General features: G+C 59.3%; 1 protein-coding gene across 5 annotated transcripts in view; it reads left to right on the forward strand.

Moving 5' to 3' along the window:
- CSNK1G2 (casein kinase 1 gamma 2) overlaps positions 1-23,021 on the forward strand; it is a 38,350-nt gene extending 15,329 nt beyond the window's left edge. For 2 of the 5 annotated variants that reach the window (XM_054465438.2, XM_054465439.2), the window contains exons 2-12: positions 11,163-11,614; positions 19,986-20,026; positions 20,122-20,191; positions 20,282-20,430; positions 20,543-20,777; positions 20,847-20,932; positions 21,003-21,087; positions 21,182-21,330; positions 21,436-21,519; positions 21,594-21,700; positions 21,832-23,021. In XM_054465438.2, the coding sequence (XP_054321413.1) occupies positions 11,428-11,614; positions 19,986-20,026; positions 20,122-20,191; positions 20,282-20,430; positions 20,543-20,777; positions 20,847-20,932; positions 21,003-21,087; positions 21,182-21,330; positions 21,436-21,519; positions 21,594-21,700; positions 21,832-21,886 (1,248 nt within the window). In that variant the 5' untranslated portion in view covers positions 11,163-11,427 and the 3' untranslated portion in view covers positions 21,887-23,021. Of the gene's footprint in view, positions 1-11,162; positions 11,615-19,985; positions 20,027-20,121; positions 20,431-20,542; positions 20,778-20,846; positions 20,933-21,002; positions 21,088-21,181; positions 21,331-21,435; positions 21,520-21,593; positions 21,702-21,831 lie in introns of those variants that run through there. The other 3 variants (XM_054465436.2, XM_054465437.2, XM_063658297.1) reach the window with 2 other exon arrangements.
- Positions 23,022-24,299: the final 1,278 nt, after the last annotated feature.

Consider the following 24,299-nt stretch of genomic DNA (forward strand, 5'->3'; position numbering starts at 1 on the left):
GCGGGAACCAGGACCTGAGAGGTGACGGTCACCACCCAGACGAGGGGCTGGGGGTCGCACAGGGAGGCTTCCAGGGGGATGCCAGGAGCAGTGGGGCCCTAGACCCAGCAGTGGGTAGACCCAGCAGGGCAGCGCTCACGTCACAGGTTCTGGGGGATGGGGCTTGTCATCTGTGCAGGTGCAGCCAGGATGGGGATTTGGTGCTTTTTGCTCTGCAAAAGCCGGAATGCACGTAGCTGAGCCAAGATCAGAAAGCATGGTGGCTCATGCCTGTGGTCCCAGCTACCTGGGAGGATGAGGCGGGAAAATTGCTTGAACTCGGGAGGTGGAGGTTGTAATGAGCCGAGATCGCGCCACTGCACTCCAGCCTGGGTGATGGAGCTAGATCCTGTCTCAAAAAACAGAAAGAAGACCACACGTCCTAGCCGGCGAGGCCACTCTGTACTCAGGCCCGGCAGCTGTGGCTGCGGCACAGGCGCTCACCCTGCGGCATTGGCCCTTTCAGTGGTTGGTGTTGACCCTCCACGGGGGGGCTGGGTGGGGTGTGTTCAGTCCCATCTGGGTGGACTGAGTATTGGGGATGGAAGAGTGTTTAAGGAGGTGGCTGTTACAGACTCCAGCGTCGGGACACGGGGCTGTGGGTCATGCCTGCATCCGTGGGGGCTGTGAGACAGCTGTCCAGAAGCTTCTGCCTCCGGGCCAGGAGGACACCCCGGAGAGCCCCAGGAGGCTCGTTCTGGAATTTAGGGCTCAGCCTCGATGAACCTGACCAGGCGGTGGTTGATGGGTTAATTCATTTCATCGATCACACATCACTCATGGTTTATTAGCAGAAGGAACTGACCAAGCCAATCAATGGCTCACCTGGAAGAGAGAAGGAGGGAGAAGGTGGGGATTCTGCAGAGGGAAGGCTGGTGGTGGCGCCCACCTTCGATGGTCGCGCCCTGATGCTGCGTGGCTTAAACAGTGCCACCCGGAGATTGGTGGGTGGGATTGGGCCTCTGGGGGCCCCCGGCTGTGGAGAGGGCGAGGCAGGGACGCCTAGAAAGAAAAGCAACCTGGACGCAGGCCCCACCTCCCTCCAGGCAGCCCCACAGGCTAGAGGGTCACCGTGTCAGGAGGGATAGCCTAGATGGAGAGCAGGCGAGTGGCCCTGTGCCCAGGAGTGTGCCTTGCCCAGCCTGGAGGCCCGCAAGGATGAGAAGCAGTGTGTGCCCGGGACGTCACGTGGGCACCACAGACAGAAGTGGAGCCGGGGAAGAGATGTCCCGGGATGCACCAGGCACTCGTGCAAACCAAGTGCTGAGCAGAGAGCAGCCTGGGAGAGAAGGGGGCTGCCCCGAGCGGCTTGGGTGGCCGGGCCTGTGGGAGACCTTGGGTTTGCTGTTAGGAGGAACAGTGAGCGCAGGCGCTTCTGTCTCCACTTCATGTTTGTCCTCACTGAGGGAGCCGAGCAGATGCCTTTGCCCCTGCAGGTCCCCCATGTCCCCTTGCCCGGGGCACGCTCCACAGACCAGGCCACTTTCACAGCTCACCGCACAGGCAGAGACTGGAGGGTGCGCAGGACCCCGGGTGACTGCAGACGTGGGCACAAAGGGACCTGTGAGGGTGTCTGGCCGCATCCGAGCAGCTGCCACATCTCCCCTGGAAACACCGGGGTGTGTGCTCAGTGGGCACTGTGTGTGTGGGATGGGCGCTCGGCGGGCGCTGTGTGCGTGGGGTGTATGCTTATGTGTGCTCGGCGGGCGCCGTGTGTGTGGGATGGGCGCTCGGCGGGCGCTGTGTGCGTGGAGTGTGTGCTCGGCGGGCGCCGTGTGTGTGGAGTGTGTGCTCGTGTGTGCTCGGTGGGCGCTGTGTGTGTGGGGTGGGCGTTCGGCGGGCGCCGTGTGTGTGTGTGGGGTGGGCGCTTTGCGGGCGCTGTGTGTGGCACGACCACTGCTTAGGGCCCCCTGGAGCTGCGGGGCACACGGCAGAGCCAGCCTCATGTCACCACGTGCTTCCCCCATGTGCAGGGTGGGCGTGATGTCTTTTTCCTGACGTGGCATCGGGGTGTCTTACCTGCCTGGACACCTGCCTGCGCAGGGTAGCACGGACCCTACAGGCTGCGACTCAGCCCCCAGCACCCGCCCCACCTTTAATGCTCGGCCCCCAGCACCGGCCCCACCTTTAGTGCCACCCTGAGTCCCCCAGCACCCGCCCCACCTTTAGTGCCACCCTGAGTCCCCCAGCACCCGCCCCACCTTTAGTGCCACCCTGGGTCCCCACATCCCTGGCTACACACTGTGGCTCCCACAACCCCCTGTTTGGGTTCACGGTCCTCCCGCAGGACTCTCGGAACTGGGGAGTGAGAGTTTGTTCCCTGCTGTTGTAAAGGGCATAACCTGGGGGAAGCCAGGTGGGCAGAAGCCCCCACCCATGTCCAGGGCCCCATGTAGGGTCCGGAGCTTCCCTGCCCTCCCTGGTGCCAGTCCTGACCCTACCATAGCCGAGTGTCTGCGTCGGCACAGGGGCGCGTAGGAAGAAAAGGCGTCCTACTGCTTAGGAGATAGGTACGTCCGGGGTCCGGGGCCTTCTCCCCCTCAGGCCACAGGGAAGGTCCCCCGGATGGCGCCTGCCCCTTCCCCCTCCTTACCCAGCTTCTGCATGCACTCCCCCGAGATGGTCCACACGTCCTGCCGCTTTCTGGCAGGGGAGAGCTGAGGCCTGTGTCTCCAGGACGCTGCCTCTCGGGCAGTCTCCAGCCCTCCTCGAGAAAGGCAGGCAGTGTGGCGCGAGCAGGCTGGCCTCAGGCGGGGCCTCTGGGCAGTGTCCCCTCGGGATGTTTGCCGTGCTGGATCTCACACCTGGCTCTGACACGCTGCTGTGTCCCCCGTGTGCCTGCGCCTGGGGTCTCCGTGTGTGTGTCTGTGTACACGCATGTGGTTTTGCTTTCTTGTGGGATGGAAAATCTAACAGTAGTCAGGGCGTGGTCGCTCACACCTGTAATCCCAGCACTTTGAGAGGCTAAGGTAGGTGGATCACTTGAGGTCGGGAGTTTGAGATCAGCCTGGCCAACGTGGCAAAACCTTGTCTCTACCAGAAATATCAAAAATTAGCCGGGCATGGTGGCACATGCCTCTAATCACAGCTACCTGGGAGGCTGAGGTGGGAGAATCACTTGAACCTGGGAGGCGGAGGCTGCAGTAAGCCGAGATCGCGCCACTACACCCCAGCCTGGGTGACAGAGCGAGACTGTCTCAAAACAAAACAAAACAAAACAAAATGCAGGCACGGACATTTCAGCGCCCCCTTCCTGTGGATGCTGAGAGGGTTTCCAGAAGGAGAATGTCCCCGTGCTGGTGGCTCATCCAGGTGTGCGGCGGGGTGTGGGCAGAGGAGAGGTGCCAGGCTCCAGTTTTCTCTCCTGTGGATGCATCGCCCCCCCTCCCCCACGGTGGTCCTCTGTGGAAGTCCCCCTGTCCGTCCCGTTGGCAGCTGCAGTGGAAGGACAGATGGATGGACGGGCTGTCAACGGGACAGCCCAGTGTGACTCCAGCCCCGGCCGTCGCGGTTGTGGCATTCTCGCTGTCGGGGGGCTGTTCCCGTGGCTCTCGTGTCTGTGGAGGGGCATGCATGGGGCGGTCCCTGTGGCCAGAATCTGGCCGTGGCGGGTGGAGGACTTGAGCCCGGCTCAGCGGTCAGAGCTGCTGCTTGTTCCCCCACACAGAGGCGTTGGGTGGAGCTGCCTCAGGTATCCCTCCTGGCTGGGGTGCGTGCGTCACCCCGAGTCCAGCCCATGCTGAGGAGCCTCGCAGGCAGGGCCCAGCAGCCTATACTCCAGGCCATTGCTGTCTGTTTCTCCAGAAGGCCCTGCTGGTGGGTGGTCCCAGGAGTGGGGCCTCAGTGGGGGATCCCAGGACAGTGGAGCCTGGGAGGGGCCCCAGTGTTGAGGCGTGGAGGTGCTGTCTGGAACTAGGGGGTGCCCGCGAAGCGGCACGGCGCCCAGTCCCTGTGCTGGAAGAGAGATGAGCTGCAGTGGGGGGTGGGGGACTACGTCTCACAGATCCCTCACCCAGGGCACATGAGGAGATTCCTCCCCCAAAACGCCCAGGAAGGAAGTTAAATTTTAATATGGGTCTGGTTTAGAGAAACTAGGTTAGCCATGCGTGGGTGTTTCTGGATGTTTGGGCCGTAATGAGAGTCGGTAGCTCAAGAAATCCGCTGGCCGCTAAGCAGGGGTGAGGGGCACCGACTGCAGTCCCTTCTTCAGCCATGGCCACTTGGCCACATCAGTGTCTCCGGCCACCTCCCTCGTGTCCAGCATCAACACAGCACTGCACCCCTGACCCAGTCCAGTGGAGAAAACTCGCATCCAAAAATAAACCAGGAGTCAGCCAAAAAATGCGAATTAAAAGCACACCCCGGCCAGGCGCGGTGGCTCACGCCTGTAATCCCAACACTTTGGAAGGCCGAGGCAGGCGGATCACCTGGGGTCAGGAGTTCAAGACCATCCTGGCCAAGATGGTGAAACCCCGTGTCTGCTAAAAATACAAAAATCAGCCAGATGTGGTGGCGGGTGCCTGTAGTCCCAGCTACTCGGGAGGCTGAAGCAGAGAATTGCACGAACCTGGGAGGCAGAGGTTGCAGTGAGCCAAGATCATGCCACTGCACTCCAGCCTGGGCAAAAGAGCGAGACTCTGTCAACAACAACAACAAAAAAAGCACACCCCCAGCAAGGCTGTGCCCAGAAACACAGAAGTGGGGTCACCACAGCTCACACCTATAATCCCAGCACTTTGGGAGGCCGAGGAGGGAGGATTGTTTGAGCCCAGGAGTTTGAGACCAGCCTAGGCAACATAGCAAGATCCCATCTCTACAAAAAAAAAAAAAAAAAAAAAAAAAAAATTAGCCAGACATGGGGGTCTCCTGTGGTCCCAGCTACTCAGGAGGCTGAGGCAAGAGGATTGCTTGAGCCTGGCAGACAAGTTACAGTGAGCTGAGATCGTACCACTGTGCTCCAGCCTGGGCGACAGAGCCAGACCCTGTCTCAAAACAAAAACAAAAGCTCATAGAAGCGCTAGGGTGGGTGTGTAGGAGTCAGACCCCTGGGAGCGGCAGGTGGAGGATGACTCGGTGCAGCCACTGTGGAGACGGCCTGGCGGCTCCTCAAAGACACACACAGAGCTCCCATCCGACCTAGCAAGACCACTCCTAGCTATGTACCCAGGTGGAGTGGAAACCCACGGCCACGCAGAAGCCCGTGCGCAAACACAGCCGCAGACTCCAGCAGCCAGACGGTGGCTACAGCCCAGATGGCCGTCAGCAGAGGAGACGTAGCGCGGCCCTCCATGCACTGGAACACAACCCAGCCACGGAAAGGAAGAAGCTCAGACTCAGGCCACGGCGTGGACGCACCTTGAGGACGCCAGGCTCGATGAGACACGCCAGGCTCAATGAGACACGCCAGACACAGAGGACATGCCGTGTGTGATCCCATTTCTATGAAATGTCCAGGGCACGCCCAGCCACAGTTAGGGAGTAACATGGTGGTTTATTATACATTTTTCATGAAAATAAAATATACAATACTCTCTTGTGAGTTTATTATAGCCCATTGATTCTTTTTGTTTGTTTTTGTTTTGTTTTTTGAGACGGAGTCTCCCTCTGTCGCTCAAGCTCCACCTCCCGGGTTCATGCCATTCTTCTGCCTCAGCCTCCCGAGTAGCTGGGACTACAGGCCCCCGCCACCATGCCTGGCTAATTTTTTTGTATTTTTAGTAGAGACGGGGTTTCACCGTGTTAGCCAGGATGGTCTCTATCTCCTGACCTCGTGATCCGCCTGCCTCGGCCTCCCAAAGTGCTGAGATTACAGGCGTGAGCACTGCGCCCGGCCTATTTTCTTTCTTTGAGGCAGTGTCTCGCTCTGTCACCCAAGCTGGAGTGCAGTGGTGTGATCTCGGCTCACTGCAACCTTCGCCTCCCAGGTTCAAGCGATTCTCCTGCCTCAGCCTCCCGAGTACCTGGAGTTACAGGTCTATGCCACCACACCTAGCTAATTTTTGTATTTTTAGTAGAGACAGGGTTTCACCATGTTGGCCGTGCTGGTCTTGAACTCCTGACCTCAAGTGATCCACCCACTTTGGCCTCCCAAAGTGCTGGGATTACAGGTGTGAACCACCACGCCCGGCCTCTACAAATTTTTTTTTTTTTTTTTTTTTTTGAGACTGAATCTCGCTCTGTCACCCAGGCTGGAGTGCAATGGCACGATCTCGGCTCACTGCAACCTCCGCCTCCTGGGTTCCAGTGATTCTCCTGCCTCAGCCTCCTGAGTAGCTGGGATTACAGGCACCCGCCACCACGCCCGGCTAATTTTTGTATTTTTAGTAGAGATGGGGTTTCACCATGTTGGCCAGGCTTGTCTCAAACTCCTGACCTCAGGTGATCCCAAAGTGCTGGGCCTTGGCCTCCCAAAGTGCTTGGATTACAGGCGTGAGCCACCACGCCTGGCCTACAAAATTTTTTTAAAAAATTAGTTGGGCGTGGTGGTGTGTGCCTGTAGTTGCAGCTACTCTGGAGGCTGAGGTGGGAGGATCGCTTGGGCCCAGGAGGTCGAGGCTTCAGCAAGCTGTAATTGCGCCATGGCACTCCTGCTTGGGTGACAGAGTGAGACCCAATGTCAAAAAAAAAAAAAAAAACCAAGTTCAAGGTGAAAAGCATTAAGTGCTCCTGGAGACGCGTCAGCCAGAATTCAGACGATCTCCCAAGATCACTGCTGGAGGTGGCTACACTAAGTAGATTTTCAGGGTAGAAGAAGCAGCCTTCTGGAAGAAGATGCCACCCAGGACTTTCCTCGTGTGGGAGAAGCTGTTCCCTGGCTTCCAAGGAGGGGCCCACCCTCTTCACCCTCTTGTTAGGGGCTAACGCAGCTGGTGACTTGAAGGTGATGCCAGGGCTTTTTACCATTCCACAAATCCTAGGGCCCATGAGAATTATGCTAAATCTACTCTGCTCTATAAATAGAACAACAGAGCCTGGGTGACAGCACATCTGTTTAACACCTGGCTTACGGAATATTTGAAGCCCACTTTTGAGACCTATTTCTCAGAAAAAAGATTTCTTTTTTTTTTTTGAGACTGAGTCTCGCTCGTCACCCAGGCTGGAGTGCAGTGGTGCCATCTCGGCTCACTGCAAGCTCCCCCTCCCAGGTTTACTCCATTCTGCTGCCTCAGCCTCCCGAGTAGCTGGGACTACAGGAGCCCACCACCACGCACAGCTAATTTTTTTGTATTTTTAGTAGAGAAGGGGTTTCACTGTGTTAGCCAGGATGGTCTCGATCTCCTGACTTCGTGATCCGCCTGCCTCGGCCTCCCAAACTGCTGGGATTACAGGTGTGAGCCACCGCGCCCGGCCAAAAAGATTTCTTTCAAAATATGACTGCTCACTGACAACGCACCTGGTCACCCAAGATCCCTAGTGGAGATGCGCACGATCAGAGTTTCCGGCCAGGTGCGGTGGCTCACACCTGTGATCCCAGCACTTGGGAGGCCGAGGCGGGCAGATCATGAGGTCAGGAGATCAAGACCACAGTGAAACCCCATCTCTACTAAAAATACAAAAAATATAGCCGGGCGTGGTGGCGGGTGCCTTTAGTCCTAGCTACTCGGGAGGCTGAGGCAGGAGAATGGCATGAAACCGGGAGACGGAGGTTGCAGTGAGCCGAGATTGCGCCACTGCACTCCAGCCTGGGTGACAGAGCGAGACTCTGTCTCCAAAAAAAAAAAAAAAAAAAAAAAGATCGTTTCCATCCTTGCTAGCACAACATCCAGCCTGTAGCCCGTGGATCAATGAATGAATGACTCGGAAATCAACATGACTCCTTGACATGTCATTCATTCATTTATTTATGCATGACAAGGTGTTGCTCTGTCACCCAGGCTGGAGTACAATGGCACGATCTCGGCTCACTGCATCCTCCACCTCCCAGGTTGAAACAATTGTCCTCCCTCAGTCTCCTGAGTAGCTGGGGCTACAGGTGCATGCCACCATGCCCAGCTAATTTTTATGTTTTTTTCGTAGAGAGGGGGTTTCACCATGTTCCCCAGGCTGGTCTTGAACTCTTGAGCTCAAAGCAGTCTGCCCTCCTCAGCCTCCCAAAGTGCTGGGACCATAGGCCTGAGTCACTGTGCCTGGCCAAGTCTTAGTGTTTTTGAGGCACGGTCTCACTGTGTCGCCCAGGCTGCAGTGGAGAAGCAGAATCACAGCTCACTGTAGCCTCCACCTCCCAGGCTCAAGCCATCCTCTCACCTCAGCCTCCTAAGTAGCTAGGACCACAGGTGCACACCACCATGACTGGCTAATTTTGTTTTATTTTTGTAAAGATAGGGTCTCCCTATGTGTGTGCAGGCTGGTCTTGAACTCCTGGCCTCAAGCAGTCCGCCTGCATCAGCCTCCCAAAGTGTTGGGGTTACAGGCAGGAGCCACTGCACCCGCCCACAACTCTCATTATTGAGAAATGCATTTGTAAGGCTCTAAGTGCCTGTAGGTGCCGTGGAGAGGGATTCCTCTGATGGAGCTGGGGAAATTGGGTAAATTGAAACCCCCAGAAAGGCTTTGCTGTTCTAGAGGCCGTGAAGGACACGCGTGATCCATGGGAGGAGGTCACATGTCAGGATTAGCGGAAGTTTGGAAGAAGTTGATCCCAGGCCTGAAAGATCACTGTGAGGGTTCAGGACTTCAGTGGAGGAGGAACTGCAGAGGTTTTAGAAGCAGCAGGAGAACTAGAATGAGAAGGACTTGGAGATGTGACTGCATTGCCGCCGTCTCACGAGAAAACTTTAACACGTGAGGAGTTGCCTCTGAAGGGTGAGCAGGGGAGTTGCTTCAGTTGCGCTCTAGTCCCAGTGAAGATTCTGTGAACCTGGGAAATGAGGACAAAGAACTTGGAACAGCCCGGAACCTCAGTTGACGAAGCCGCGGCCGGGTTGAGAGGACCAACTGCAGTTCTGAAAGACGTTCTGCTGTGGGTAATCAATGCTATCAGACAGCATCACGCCCCACAAAGAAATCTTTCAGGAAAGGAAGAGTCCGTCGCTGTGGCCAACTTTTTTGTGGTCATAGTTTAAGAAGTTGCCCCAGCCTCCAGCAGCCACCGCCCCGACGAGTCAGCCGCCGTCCACATCGAGGCAAGACCCTCCTCCGCGGAGATTAGGGCCACTCACAGTTCCGATGATCATTACCATTGCTTAGCAGTAAAGTATTTTTATTTCTTTATTATTTATTTAAGATAGGGTCTTGCTGCGTCACCCAGGCTGGAGTGCAGTGGTGCGATCATAGCTCACTGCAGCCTCCACCTCCTGGGCTCAAACGATCCTCCCGCCTCAGTCTCCTGAGTAGCTGGAACCACAGGCGTGCAGCACCGCGCCCCGCTTAATTAAAGTGTGTGCTTTGTTTGATTAGACACAACGCTACTGCACACTTCCTAGACCACGGTATACTGTGAATGTAACTTGTGTGCGCACCGGGAAACCAGAACATTCGAGTGGCTATTGCCGTGCGGAACCCAAGGCATGCCTGCGATCGCCACAGGGTGTTTCTCGTATTGGAACGCAGGGGCCACGTCCAGTGGGCAGTGCTTGTGACACCGGTGCCTTTGTTTCTGATGTGGCTTATTCAGCTGGGAGTTCCTGTCCTAACATTTTCGGCGATGGCTGTGCACCCGTGGCCCCTCCTCACCCGCGGCCCCTACGTCCTGCCGGTTGGCAGGAAACCTCTTCCCCTGCACATCTGGGGCACAGCAGCAAACTGTGGTCCCCCTTCTTCAGTGAGGGTGGGGCTTCTGTCTGTCTGGAGCCCTAGAATGGGGCCGGGGGTGGTGGGGGCCTGGGTCAGGGAGGACCCGGCAGGATCTGTGCAGACAAGCAGGTGGCTTGCAGCGGCCCCCAGTGCAGGGTTCTTGGCCTTCTGGGCGGGTACCTGGCTCGAGGGGGACAGGAGGTGACAGCTGCGTCCCTGGGGTTGCACCGCCCGAGCATCCAGTTAACACCACAGCCGCCACCCTTCAGTTCTGCAGGTGGGGGCTCCTCCCCAGGCTGTCCCGAGGCTCATTGCTGGGGACCGTCCTGCCTCCTGTCGGGGCCTGCGCAGAGACTGGGCTCCATGTCAGCCAGGGCTGACTGGCCCCCTCACTCCAGAGAGCGACCTGCACAGAGTCCCCTCAGCCACGAGCCCCTGTCCAGACACGGCGTTTCTCTGTGGGTGGCAACAGGCTCTGGGGCCCTCGGTGGCCCTGGGCTCGGGAGCATTTAAGGTGGTGCAGACGCAGTGAGGGGCTGTGGGCTGGGGTCCCGCCATCCCGGGAGCAGGGACTGCGTGTTCCTTCTCAGGACCAGAGGCTTCTGTCCTTTCCCCTGGGGTAGAAGTTTGCTGCCTGCTCCTTGCCCAGCCTTGCTTAGGTGGCTGTTGGCTCCGCTGGTCCTTCAGGCCCCGCCATTCCCTCCTCAGCTCTGCTCTGCACCGAAGGGGATGGGTCTGACCCACCCTGGCATCGTCACAGCCCCGAGTGGCGTCCAGCCTGCCCCGTTCCACCAGTGGCTGCTGGAGAAGAACCCGAGCCTGGGTCAGGCCCTGGGGGCTCCTGCATCAGTGCCTGGCTCGCCGGGGCCTCCTGCCCTCCGGCCTGCTCTCCCCGCTCTCAGCGTCAACCAGTCGCCATGGGCAGGGGCAGCTTGGTGGCTCCTGTGTCCCTGCCTCAGGCCTGCCTGCTGTCATCTGCCTCCCTCCCTCTTTCCCAGAGCGGCCCTGGGCATGGATACAGGGACTGTTGTGTGGCCCCTCTGTGTCTGGGGTGTGACTGCCCCCCTGGCTTCAGGATCCTCAAGGCCTCGCCCCGGGATTGGCAGTCATGCTCTCCTGGCAGTACACTCTCCCACCTGTGCCACCCACCCACCCATCCTGCTTTACAGAAAGTCCCGAGCCCTACCCTATTTGTCCCCAGGCAGCCACGCCGAGACCTCTGGCCTCTGAGGTCATGTGATGTGTGCTTCCCAGCTGGGTTCCTGGCAGGGACGGTGCTTATTATGCCCCGGCCTTCAGAGCTCCTTCCAGCCCAGCAGTCTCCCGGCTGCGTCCTCTGTGGCCCCGCGGGGGCCTCACCGGTGCTCACCTGTGCCTCTGTTTCTCTGCAGCTGTGAGCCGTGAGCTTTGAGGCGGTGGGACCTGTCAGCAGAATGTCTCCTGTCCCCGAGAGCGACCCTGAGGCCACTGAGATGAGCACCGCGGCCTGGCCGGCCCAAGCACCTGCGTCTCAGTAGCTGGGAGCCGCGGGCCCACGCCCGCCCACCGGCCGCGGTGATGTTCTAGCCACAGAGGAGCCAAGACCTCAGGTTTGCAGAGACTTGGGGTTTGCACGGCAGCAGAGTCACCGTGGAGAGGCCAGGGTATCACAAACTTATGGATTTTGACAAGAAAGGAGGGAAAGGGGAGACGGAGGAGGGCCGGAGAATGTCCAAGGCCGGCGGGGGCCGGAGCAGCCACGGCATCCGGAGCTCGGGGACCAGCTCGGGGGTCCTGATGGTGGGCCCCAACTTCCGCGTTGGCAAGAAGATTGGCTGCGGCAACTTCGGGGAGCTCCGCCTAGGTGAGGCCCTGCTCGGTGGCAGGTGGGGGCGGGAGGCTGCTGGCAGGGCCGCCCCGAGTCACCGGAGCCTCTGGCGGGGCCGCCCCGTGTCACTGGCAGGTGCATTGAATCATCAGTCCATTGTGGTGCGACTGACACTTCCCTTCGAGGAGGTTCTGTGGGGAGAGTGGGTTTCTGGCCCTGCCACCTTTTTGGGAAACTTCTGTTGGGAGGCAGGTGGCCCAGAGCAGGCCAGGCCATGCCGCAAGGAGCCCGATGTTAAGTTGTGAATGACTTCCACGGCCCACGTGTGCGCTGGGCGAAGCCCCGGCCTTAACCACAGGTGCCTGCCCGGCACTCAGTTCGTGGGAGGTCTCGGCCGGCCCGGAGCTGGTGTCGGGTGGCTGGAGTGACTGTTAGGTAGTGATGACACTGCTGTGTGCCACTCCCAGCTTCACCATGTGAAAGGCCGCACCTGGCCCACCTGGCTCCGTCCCTTCTGCTCACACCAACCTCTCCCAGGTCGGGGTCTGATTGCCCGGGCAGGCGTGAGGAGCAGGGCCGAGGACTGAGCCTCTCACTGGCCAGGGGTGCCTTCCCTGGGGTGGGGGTGCCTGAAGATGACCACCAGGACTGGGGGAGTTCTGAGCACCTTTGGGGCCGTTTCCAGTCTGTGATTAGCTGTGCCAGGGAGCCGGATCATCCCCGGAAATGTGGTTAAATTCATTGCTGGTGCTGCTGGAGCTCCTGCGGGAGGCCATTTGGCATCTGTTGCTGGGGTTGTCCGGGGGACCCAGGTGCACCCCCAGTCAGTGTCTGTCATGCTGGGAATCAGGGTCCCTGGGAAAGAACGCAGGATGGGCAGGTCTGGGAGGCCACGGCAGTGGATCAGCCTCACGTGGTCACCCACGGCAGGCGGTACCAGAATCCGGACCCTCAGCCTGATGAGGTTGTCAGATGAGGGAAACTGAGGCCCAGGCAGCAGTCATGATGTGGCTGCATCTTCAAGAGCGGCCGCCCAGGGGCGCAGGAGCATGGGCTGTGGCCGCCTGGACCCCAGGCACGTTTTGTGGCCCCGCTTCCCATCTCCTGCCTCAGTTTACCCACCTGTTAAATGAGGATGAATGGCAGTTGCCACTCGTGGGCAGAAGTGGGGTTCAGCAGGCAGTTATGCGGCAGAAGTGTGTGTCCTATGAGTCAAGCAGCTTCTCCCAGGCGAGGGCAGCTGTTGGGGTCACTGTTGGCTGCTTCTGTGTTCCCATTGGTTGCACCCAGGGCCCCAGGAGGCCGGGGTTTGAGACCCCTACCGAACCAGATCCCACCCCAGCCCTTGGGGAGGCTGCTGGGATTCCACCTCTGCGCAGAGGCTGGGCTTGGGCCACGAAGCCTCACTGCCGGTCTGATGGCCTGTGGCTCGGGAAGCCCGGGCTCCGTTTCTCAGCCAAGAGACTGAGCTTTTCCTGACAGGAGCTGTGGCCTCCCAACCCTGTGTGTGTGTGCACGCTCAGACACACGTGCAGACACATGCAGACATGTACACACGTGCCCACAAATGCACATGTGCACACTAAAGCACGCGCACACAGCCACAACCACGCATACACGGGCACATAGGCACATCTGCACACATGCCTGGCACGGCCGCATGACCTGCAGCCTGCGGGGTATGGCTTTTGGGAACCCAGATGGCTGTGTGGGTCCTGTCCTTGGGCGGTGGTTGCAGGCCGCTGAACAGTGCAGGTCCCTGTAGGCAGATGAGAGTGACATGTGGGTGATGCCAGCTTTTTTTTTTTTTTTTTTTTTTGAGACGGAGTCTCACTCTGTCGCCCAGGCTGGAGTGCAGTGGCGCAATCCCAGCTCACTGCAAGCTCCACCTCCTGGGTTCACGCCATTCTCCTGCCTCAGCCTCCTGAGTAGCTGGGACTACAGGCACCCGCCACCACACCCAGCTAATATTTTGTATTTTTAGTAGAGACGGGGTTTCACTGTGTTAGCCAGGATGGTCTCAATCTCCTGACCTTGTGATCCGCCCACCTTGGCCTCCCAAAGTGCTGGGATTACAGGCGTGAGCCACTGCGCCCGGCCTGGTGACGCCAGCTTTTACTGAGTTGCGGTTTGCGCTCTCTTCAGCCTGGCGTTTTGGGCGCTGTGTGCTTCGCGGGCAGCCGCACATGATGGTTTCTCAGGGGTGCCGGGAGGCCGTCCACCGGAGGACACACCAGCCCTTCTTCATCTGCTCCCAGCGCAGGGACGCTTGGCTGTTTGCGGATTTGGGCCCTTCTGAATAGAACTAACTGCCCAAATAGAACTGAATAGCACTGGGCTCCTCGAGCACTCTACGTCCCCAACACTCAGGACTGTTGGTGGCTTTGATGTTGAGCCTGTTGTGGACTCCGGTTGTTGAATGTTGTTCCGTTGTCTAGAATGTTCTAGAATGTGTCGTTTTTTCTGTTTTTAAGGTTTTTATCTTTGATTTAAAATCTTGACTATGCTCTCCTTAGATGAGGCTTTCTGTTTTTATCTTGCTTGGGATCCACTGACTTCTTGGATCTCTATGTTGGTACTTCTTCAAATTAACTTTGGTAAAGTGTGAGCCATTATTTCATGAAACGTTTTTCCATCTCAGCTTTGTTTTGCTTTGCTTTGTTTTGTTTTTGAGATGGAGTTTCACTCTTGTTGCCCAGGCTGGAGTGCAGTGGCACCATCTCGGCTCACCGGAAACTCTGCCTCTCGGGTTCAAGCAATTCTCCTGCCTCAGCCTCCCGAGTAGCTGGGATTACAGGCGCGAGCCACCATGCCTGGCTAATTTTTTATATTTTTAGTAGAGACGGGGTTTCACCATGTTGGCCAGTCTGGTCTTGAACTGCCGACCTCAGGTGATTCACCTGCCTCGGCCTCCCAAAGTGCTGGTATTACACATGTGAGTTACCGCACCTCGCCTGCTTTGTTTTTTTTTTTTTTTTTGAGACGGAGTCTCGCCCTGTCACCCAGGCTGGAGTGCAGTGGCGTAATCTCAGCTCACTGCAAGCTCTGCCTCCCAGGTTCACGCCATTCTCCTGCCTCAGTCTCCCAAGTAGCTGGGACTACAGGCGCCCGCCACCACACCCGGCTAATTTTTTGTATTTTTAGTAGAGATGGGGTTTTGCCTTGTTAGCCAGGATGGTCTTGATCACCTGACCTCGTGATCTGCCCACATCAGCCTCCCAAAGTGCTGGGATTACAGGCCTGAGCCACCGTGCCCAGCCTTGCTTTGCTTTTTTTTGAGACAGAGTCTCACTCTGTTGCCCAGGCTGGAGTGCAGTGGCGCGATCTCGGCTCACTGCAACCTCTGCCTCCCGGGTTCAAGCAATTCTCCTGCCTCAGCCTCCCAAGTAGATGAGATTACAGGTGCCCGCCACCACGCCCAGCTAAATTTTTGTATTTTTAGTAGAGACGGGGTTTTGCCATGTTGGCGAACTCCTGACCTCAGGTGATCTGCCCGCCTTGGCCTCTGAAAGTGCTGGGATTACGGGCGTGAGCCACCACGCCTGGCCGACCCCGAAAGTTTTAGACTGACCCAGCCTTGCTCTCATTCCTGGGTTCTGGTTCTGCGTGTGACAGGAGTGCTTGGCCCTGTCCCCAGGTCCCTCAGCCCTGGCTGTTTTCCATCCGCCTCTGTGCTCTCCTTGTGTCAGGCTGTGCGGCTGCTGCTGCTGCTTGAAAGTTTACTCTTTTTCTGCAGCCTCCAACCCCAGAAGTCCATGTGGTGAATCTTTGATTGCTTAGTGGCATTTTCCGGTTCTGATTGTCTATTTGCTCTCAGCTGAGATTTCCCATATGCACATACACTTTGGCCATCTTTTCCTTTAAATCTTTGAACATGTTTGTGCTGTTTCTTAGTCTGTTTTGTGCTGCTGTAACAGAATGCCACAGACTGGGTCATTTATTTTTATTTATTATTTATTATTTTTTGAGATGGAATCTTGCTCTGTTGCCCAGGCTGGAGAGCAGTGGTACGATCTTAGCTCACCACAACCTCTGCCTCCCGGGTTCAAGCAATTCTCCTGCCTCAGCCTCCCGAGTAGCTGGGATTACAGGCACCCATCACCACACCCAGCTAATTTTTGTATTTTTAGTAGAGACAGGGTTTCACTGTGTTGGTTGGCCAGGCTGGTCTCGAACTCCTGACCTCGTGATCCGCCTGCCTCGGCCTCCCAAAGTGCTAGGGTTACAGGCTGAGCCACTGCACCTGGCCAGGTCATTTATAATGAACAGAAATTGATGGGCTCACCGTTCTGGAGGCCAGCGAGCCCCAGATTGGGGGTGGCATCTGGCAAGGACCTTCTTGCTGTGTCATGGCAAGAAGGCAAGGTGGAAGGCAGGACGGCAAGGACCAGAGGGGGCTGGATTCGCCCTTTAGTCAGGAACCCACTCCCCTGCTGATGGCATTCACTCATCCACAAGGGCAGCGACTCAGATCCTCCCACTAGGCCCCAGCCCCAGCAGTGCTGGATTGGGGACCAAGTTCCCAACACGTGACCCTTGGGGGGGTGCATCAAAGACACAGCACTGTGTGGAATGATGTCTGTGCTGCTGCTGACTTTCTCCCTTGTCACGGTCACACCCCCCTCACTTACCTGTGGGACAGCCTCACTGGGCGTGGCCGTGGTGTGTGCCGTGAGGTGTGGAAGGTACGGTCTCCCGGCTTGAGCGCTGAGTTTGTCCCCGTGGCTCACCTTGTTTCTGTCAGGTTGGTTTCAGCGTTGCTGGAGCAAGGCTGAGGGTAAACATGAGCGACTCCAAGGCCAGGGAGTCCTGCGCCAAGGTGTGGACCTTTTGGGTTCTCAGCTGAAATAGAGAATCCAGGGAGGACCCCGCACTCCGGCCGTTGGAGCTGTGGTGTCCTCCCGCCTGTGTGTCCCCCGGAACCTCCTGAGCCTCTCTGCAGCTGTTCTCTGCCAGGCCCCGTGGGCTTTCCTGCCCTCTGCATGCACCGCGAGTACTGCCGGAGGAGGCCCCTTTGGCTTTCAGAGCCCAGAGCGCCCGACCTCCTCCAGGAGTCTGCAGATCCACAGGCCTCAGATGCTGCCACACCCATCCAGCGCACACCCAGGTCTCTGACATGCCGGCCGTACACAGCGGTGGGGGTCAGGCAAAGGTTTCTTCCACAGTGCAGAGTAGAAGAGCTGGGAAAGACCCCATCACCATCAGATGCATCAGAGCTTCAAAGGCCCGCTCATCAAGACGTTGCCAAGAGCATGAGGCCAGCCGGGCTGGGGAAGACGTTGGCGAGCATCCGCCTGACCGTCAGGGAGCCACAGCTGGATGATACATCGACAGACAGCAGAGGGACGGCGTAGCACACAGGCGAGGGCTCGGCCTCATCAGCCTGGGGGAGCGCAGCTCAGTGCTTGGTGGTGGTCAGCACGTGACCGACACTTTGCTGGAGAAGGGGACAGCTGCCGGCAGGAAGAGCTACACAGCCGTGTTCGCCGGAACTCCGCTCTGGAGAGTCAGAACTGGAGACAGGAGGGCGTATCTCAAGGGCAGATGGGCAAACCAAACCCCATCCTCCCTGTGAGCGGCGGCGCAGCACCAGGCGGGCACACGCAGCACGCCACGGCGAGGAGCCCACCGCAGGGGCAGCCTTTTGGGTGGGGAAGGGGGGATGGCTGGGGGGCAGGGGGCTCCCCCTTTCAACAAGACTGGGCTGGTACAGGAGCGGGCAGCTGCCAGCGCTCGCCAGACAGGGCTCTGGAGACGCAGGCATCCCACTGTGAATCCCACCTCCGAAGGGCAGCGCACGAAGGACACGCAAACGCTGGACTGAACCTGCAGCTGATTCAGGGGGCAGTGTCCTGAGCTCTAAAACTTCCAAACCTGGGGCAGTATCCTGAGCTCTAAAACTTCGAAATCTGACCAGGCACAGTGGCTCATGCCTGTAATCCCAGCACTTTGGGAGGCTGATGTGGGCGGATCACCTGAGGTCAGGAGTTCGAGACCAGCCTGGACAACATGGAGAAAGCCCATCTCTAGTAAAAATACAAAAATTAGCCAGGTTGATGGTGCCTGCCTGTAATTCCAGCTACTCAGGAGGCTGAGGCACAAGAATCGCTTGAACCCAGGAGGCAGAGGTTCCAGTGAGCCGTGATTGCGCCACTGCACTCCAGCCTGGGCAACAGAACGAGACTCTGTCTCAAAAAGAAAAAAACTTTGAAATCCTTCTAAAAATGAGATGGACCGGTGGATGGTAGCTGTGAGGATGGACCGTGTGGCAGGTTTAGTTCTGGGGCCTCGGCAATGAGTGTTGGGTGTTTCGGGCCTGTTGTTTTACGAGGAGAACTTCCTAATAACATGTTACACTGGGGAGAACATAGGAGGGGAGCCCATTTGTTCTGAAAACGCAGGGACCAGCCCTGGTCCCCGGCTCAGGACTGGAGGGGGCGCCCTGGTCGCTGGCTCAGGACTGGAGGGAGGCACCTGGTCATCCCTCATCCTCACGATCCTGCAACCTCAGGATGCCACGTTCTTGAGGCTGTTTAGGGAAATTGACAAGCTGATTGGAAACTGTGCTGAAATAGAGCCCAGGTAGTGCTGCGGACGGGGCAATGACAGGAGGAGCCCAAGCGATTCCTGTGCTGCAAGGCACGCCCAGGACGGGGCACTAGCCGGGGGAAGAAGCTCTCAGGGCCCAGGTGGGACCCCAGCCTGACTGTGAGGTCATGACTGTGTGCAGCTCAGCCACCGGGCTTTGGGACTTTGCATCCACCTTAGCAGGGTTTCCAAACCCATTGTCTCCATGGCCACCCTGCCAGTCCAGCTGCAGCAGGGCGGAAGGAAGCGGAGGCCTCTTTCTTTCTTTCTTTCTCTTTTTTTTTTTTTTGAGACAGAGTTTCTCTCTTGTTGCCCAGGTTGGAGTGCAATGGCACGATCTCAGCTCACCACAACCTCCACCTCCCGGATTCAGGCGATTCTCCTGCCTCAGCCTCCCTGGTAGCTGGGATTACAGGCGTGCACCACCATGCCCGGCTAATTTTGTATTTTTAGTAGAGACGGGGTTTCTCCGTGTTTGTCAGGCTGGTCTCGAACTCCCAACCTCAGGTGATCCGCCTGCCTCGGCCTCCCAAAGTGCTGGGATTACAGGCATGAGCCACCGCGCCCAGCCACAGAGGCCTCATTCTGCACCGTATGCTGCTCGGGCAAAGGCAGCTGACTGCAGACCCAACACGGTGACCCAGCTGGACGGTGCCTGAGAGACGGGGCTGCCCCACGTGGTGCCCTGTCATGCCGCGGGACAGGTCGCCCAGCAGATGGTCACTATGGCCCCAGTGCCATCCTGGGCTGGAGCCACATGGGTGCCAGACACGTTCATGCCTGTCATCTGGCCCAGCTGCCGTGGGGAGCCCTCCAGGGCCGTGTGCCTGCAGGGATCCGGCCTGTTCACCGCTAGGCTCACCCCTCAGGTGCTGAGTCATCACAGTGGGTGGGGCCGTGCCCCCTCCCAGGCCGACTTCCACAGCTGCCCCTGCAGAGCCCCCCTGTGTTAAGGGCTGGCCTCCTCCTTCCTCAGGGGGTGTAACAGGTAAAAAGCTGCACCCTGGGCGGTACAGGGGCTCCCGCCTGTCATCCCAGCCCTGTGGGAGGCTGAGGCAGATCGCTTGAGCTCAGGAGTTCAAGACCAGCCCAGGCAACTTGGAGAAATCCCGTCTCTACTGAAAATACAAAAATTAGTTGGGTGTGGTGGTGCGCACCTGTAGTCCCAGCTACTTGGGAGGCTGAGATGGGAGGATGGCTTGAGCCCAGGAGACAAAGGCTGCAGTGAACTGCGATCTCGCCACTGTACTCCAGCCTGGGCAACAGAGCGAGACTGTCTCAAAAAAAAAAAAGATTATGGGCTTCATACCTTCTGCGCTTTCATGGGACTGAGCCCTGTGTGGCTGGTGGCCCCAGGGGACAGGACCTGGGCTCCTCTCTTCTAACCCATGTGGGCCACAGGTCCCTGTCCATCTGTGCTGGGGCTCACCTGGGGGCCTCGGGCCTCGGGCATGCGGGAGATGCCGTCTTTGAGAAAGGGGTGGAGGAGTGTGGAGCCCTTGGTGCTGCCTGCAGGCCGTGAGAGACCCCCCCCAGTGCCGCTTCTGTCCTGGGCTAGGGAGGTGAGGGGGCGGGGGAGGAGGCGTGGCAGACACTGAGGCGGTGACCACACGGGCAGGGTGCAGGTGTTGAGACGATTTGGCAGGCCCCAGTGCAGTGCTCGGGCAGGCTGGGCCCAGGCCCGGCTGCTGGGCAGTGGTGTCCTTTGGAGGGTGGTCCTTTGGGGACCCCCTCCTGCCTCCTGCCTCGGGGGTGGGCTGGGGAGGTGGGGGCTAGGTGGGCCCTTCGCCGGTGATGCTGATGGTCTCTGTCCCCACAGGAAAGAATCTCTATACAAATGAATACGTGGCTATCAAATTGGTGAGTCGGCCCCTCCACCCCACCCCCGCTGATGTGCCCTCAGGGATTTCAGGGCAGCGACCAGGTCCCCTGGTGACTCGCTCTTGTGTCCCCAGGAGCCCATCAAGTCCCGGGCCCCGCAGCTGCACCTGGAGTACCGGTTCTACAAGCAGCTCAGCGCCACAGGTACCGGGCGGCCCGCGGGTGGGGCGGGGGCTGCGCAGGGGCAGGGAGGGGGCTGCCGCCGCACGCCCGTGCGTCTGTCCTCCGCCGCAGAGGGCGTCCCTCAGGTCTACTACTTCGGCCCGTGCGGGAAGTACAACGCCATGGTGCTGGAGCTGCTGGGGCCCAGCCTGGAGGACCTGTTCGACCTGTGCGACCGGACCTTCACGCTCAAGACGGTGCTGATGATCGCCATCCAGCTGGTGCGCGGCGGGCGGGGCGGGGCCGGGCCGGGCTCCGAGGGAAGAGGGTGGCCCTGGAGGGGAGCGCGTGGGCCAGGGAGGGGCTCAGCCGACACCAATGTGCCCCCTGCAGATCACGCGCATGGAGTATGTGCACACCAAGAGCCTCATCTACCGGGACGTGAAGCCCGAGAACTTCCTGGTGGGCCGCCCGGGGACCAAGCGGCAGCACGCCATCCACATCATCGACTTCGGGCTGGCCAAGGAGTACATCGACCCCGAGACCAAGAAGCACATCCCGTACCGCGAGCACAAGAGCCTGACGGGCACGGCGCGCTACATGAGCATCAACACGCACCTGGGCAAGGGTGAGCTGCGCGCGCGCGGCGGGGGGCGGGCGCCCGGACCCCGCTGAGGCTGCGCCCCTGTCCCCGCAGAGCAGAGCCGCCGCGACGACCTGGAGGCGCTGGGCCACATGTTCATGTACTTCCTGCGCGGCAGCCTCCCCTGGCAGGGGCTCAAGGTGGGCGAGGGGGCCGGGCAGGCGGGCAGGGGCGCAGGGCGGGAGCAAGGCTGACCACGGACCCCCGCAGGCCGACACGCTCAAGGAGCGGTACCAGAAGATCGGGGACACCAAGCGCGCCACGCCCATCGAGGTGCTCTGTGAGAACTTCCCAGGTAAGGGGTCCCTGCGTCCCCGCCCCCGCCCCGTACCCCCACCCCCGCCCCCAACCCCACCCCCGCCGAGGTCCCCCTGGCGCTCTCTCTGCAGAGGAGATGGCCACGTACCTCCGCTACGTGCGGCGCCTGGACTTCTTCGAGAAGCCCGACTATGACTACCTGCGGAAGCTCTTCACCGATCTCTTCGACCGCAGCGGCTTCGTGTTCGACTATGAGTACGACTGGGCCGGGAAGCCCCTGGTAGGTGGGGGGGCGGTATGTGGGAGCGGGGGACCTGGAAACCGTCCTGAGGGAGATGGGAACTGGCGCTGCAGCCCATGCTGACCCCTGCTCCCTCACCTACAGCCGACCCCCATCGGCACCGTCCACACCGACCTGCCCTCCCAGCCTCAGCTCCGGGACAAAGCCCAGCCGCACAGCAAAAACCAGGTGAGGCCCGGGCGGGACCGACGCCCCAGGGAGGGGCATGGGCGGCCAGCGTGACCCCCTACTGCCCCCGCCAGGCGCTGAACTCCACCAACGGGGAGCTGAATGCGGACGACCCCACTGCCGGCCACTCCAACGCCCCCATCACGGCGCCTGCAGAGGTGGAGGTGGCCGATGAAACCAAGTAAGGCTCTGGGGCGGTGGCTTCCCGGAGGTGGGGGTGCCCTGGGTCCCCATGGGGGTGGGAGGACCTGAGGCCTGGGCTGCCCCCGCCCTGCACCCCAGTCCTCCTACCTGAGCCACCGCCCTCCCCAGATGCTGCTGTTTCTTCAAGAGGAGAAAGAGAAAATCGTTGCAGCGACACAAGTGACTCTGGGCGCGTGCATCCCCCTGAATCTTCTCCGTGCAGCCCCTTGGGGCGCGAGCTTGTGCGAGGCCCTCGGGGCCCACCCACAGCGGCCCAGGGCCAGACCCTGGCTGGAAGCCAGAACGCAGACTGCAGGGGCCGCGCCTGGCTCAGGCGGCGGCCCCACCCCCGGGACGTGGGGTCACTTCCTTCACGTAAGACTTTGGCCGAAATTTCTACACCTGTGTCTAGTCCTCCCCTCCAAGAGCATTAACTATTTAAAACAAGGAAAAAAGGAAAAAAAAACAGAGGCCCGCCCTACCCCCACTCCTGCCCCTCCTTTCTTTGCTGAAGTGAGTAGTGTGATCCTGGAGGCCCCCTGGCTGAGGCCCGGCCCCGCCCGGCCCCGTTAGCGTCATAAAGTCCAGCTTGTCTCCCTCGATCCAAAGGCCGTTTTCTCGAGGGGAGGGCAGGCCCTGCCTGGAGGGGTGCTGTGGAGCTGTCTCGCCCAGGCCCTCCTGGGAGGGGGACAGGCATTGTTGCCAGGGGTGAGGGCCATGCCCTAGGCCTCCCCAAAACCAAAGGGGAAGGCAGGGGTGGGGTCGTGGCTGAAGCCGGCTCCCCAACCAAAATGCTGCACCAAAGCTCGGGCGCCGCGGGCACAGCCACTGCAGTCTCTTCCCAGCCTGGCCCTGGCAAGGGGCGGGTGGGCGCTGCCAGGCGGGTGCTTCTCGATGCACTTGCTCCCGGAGGCTGCGCCCTGGCGCCTGGAACCCGAGGTGGGAGGACCGGCTGGTGTCACTCTGCTCGGCCCTGGGCCCTGCTGCGTGGGGCGCGTGGGCACGGGGCTTCCTGCCTCTGTGCTCCGACACCTGGCAAGCAGCCGGAGACAAAACGCCTTAAAGCCCCGGCCCAGCCCCGCAGGTGTATTGCAGGGGCCTGGGGGCGGCCCTGGACTGGTGGGCGGTTCCCCAGCGGGGTGCCCTGGAGGCTGCCGGGCAGAGTGGAGCAGCTTGGGGCCGTGCCCAGGGCGGTGGCTGTGAGTCTAGTTTTTGCTTTACCAAGTGTACAGAAATGGCATTTACGTTTCTCTGATGCTCCCTTGAAGCCATAGAATTTAGGGGCTTTTTTAAAAAAATAAAAGAAAAATGAAACCAAACCCAAGTGTAGTGTCTGGGCTTTCCACGAAGCTTGACCTGCCACGGGCGTCGCCTCCATCCCCATCCTGCCCGTCCGGGACAAGTCCGGAGCGGCCGGCGGCCCCCGGTAACAGAAACCGACTGATGAGGTGGAAGGTAAGGAAGACGGAAGCAGAGGGCAGAGCTGGGCTCTGTCTGGGGAGAGGGCAGGAGACGAGTGTTCACGTACCATGGAAAGGGGAAGTCACACACATGCGACTTGGCCCTGGGGGTCCCATTCCCCGACACTACACAAATAACACCCGAAAGCCTCAGCGACGGGGCCCAGGCGGGATGGTCCTGGCTGCTCTGACAGCGGAAGGCCTCCTTGACTCCCTGTGTTCATGCAGCAGGGCAGAAAACATCTCCATGAGGGCCACGACACTGTGAAGGGAAATCAGCAGTAGCTCCCGGAAGAACAGTGGAAACTGCAGGCAGGTGAAGACCCTGGCAGCACCAGCCCTGGCTCCGCTCCGTGCCTTCTCCCCAGACAATACCCCATACCCGGCAGCCGCGAGGAGGCGCTCGTGCACGCCCACGCCACAGCTGCGCTGGCAAGGGAAGTGGAGGCAGAAGTCCCCGGATGCCGCGTGGGGTCTTCGTCTTCACCCGCTCGACTCCTGCAAGGCCTCGAGGGAGGTGAAGGCAGCAGGGGCAGGGGCAGGGGCAGGGGTAGGGAGGAAACTCCTCCACTGACAGCCGAGAAAGCTCACCCTCCTCAGACAAGTCACCATGAAGCTGAAGGGGACAGACAGGTCCCTTCTAGGAGGCACTGAAGACCAGAAAACCATCCCGAATCAGAGACTCAGAAACTAAGCACAGAAATGGACAAACCTCCGAGAATGAATTCAGGAAGGAAACATCAGAACAGAACTTGTTTTGGAAATGAATAAATTGCAAGGTGCCCGAGACCTCCATGAAAATCAGAGGAAAGGCACTGAAGGCAGGAAAACAAGACGAAGCAAGACGGGAAACTGCCGAACACGACACAGAATCTGGAAGATGGGCCAAGAAGGGCCAGTGTTTGAGTCTTCGAAGAGGTGAAACAGAGCTAGCATTTAAGACCCTTGTCCAAGGAAGCTTTGCAGAAAAAAAGACCTGAACCTCCACATTGAACGTGCATCTGGGAAAATTAAACCAGAGCAGTCGGCTGGGTGCGATGGCTCACACCTGTAATCCCAGCACTCTAGGAGGCTGAGGTGGGCGGATCACCTGAGGTTGGGAGTTTGAGACCAGCCTGGCCAACATGGCGAAACCCC

This window comes from Pongo pygmaeus, chromosome 20, assembly GCF_028885625.2.
Source record: "Pongo pygmaeus isolate AG05252 chromosome 20, NHGRI_mPonPyg2-v2.0_pri, whole genome shotgun sequence".
NCBI classification, from domain to species: domain Eukaryota; kingdom Metazoa; phylum Chordata; class Mammalia; order Primates; family Hominidae; genus Pongo; species Pongo pygmaeus.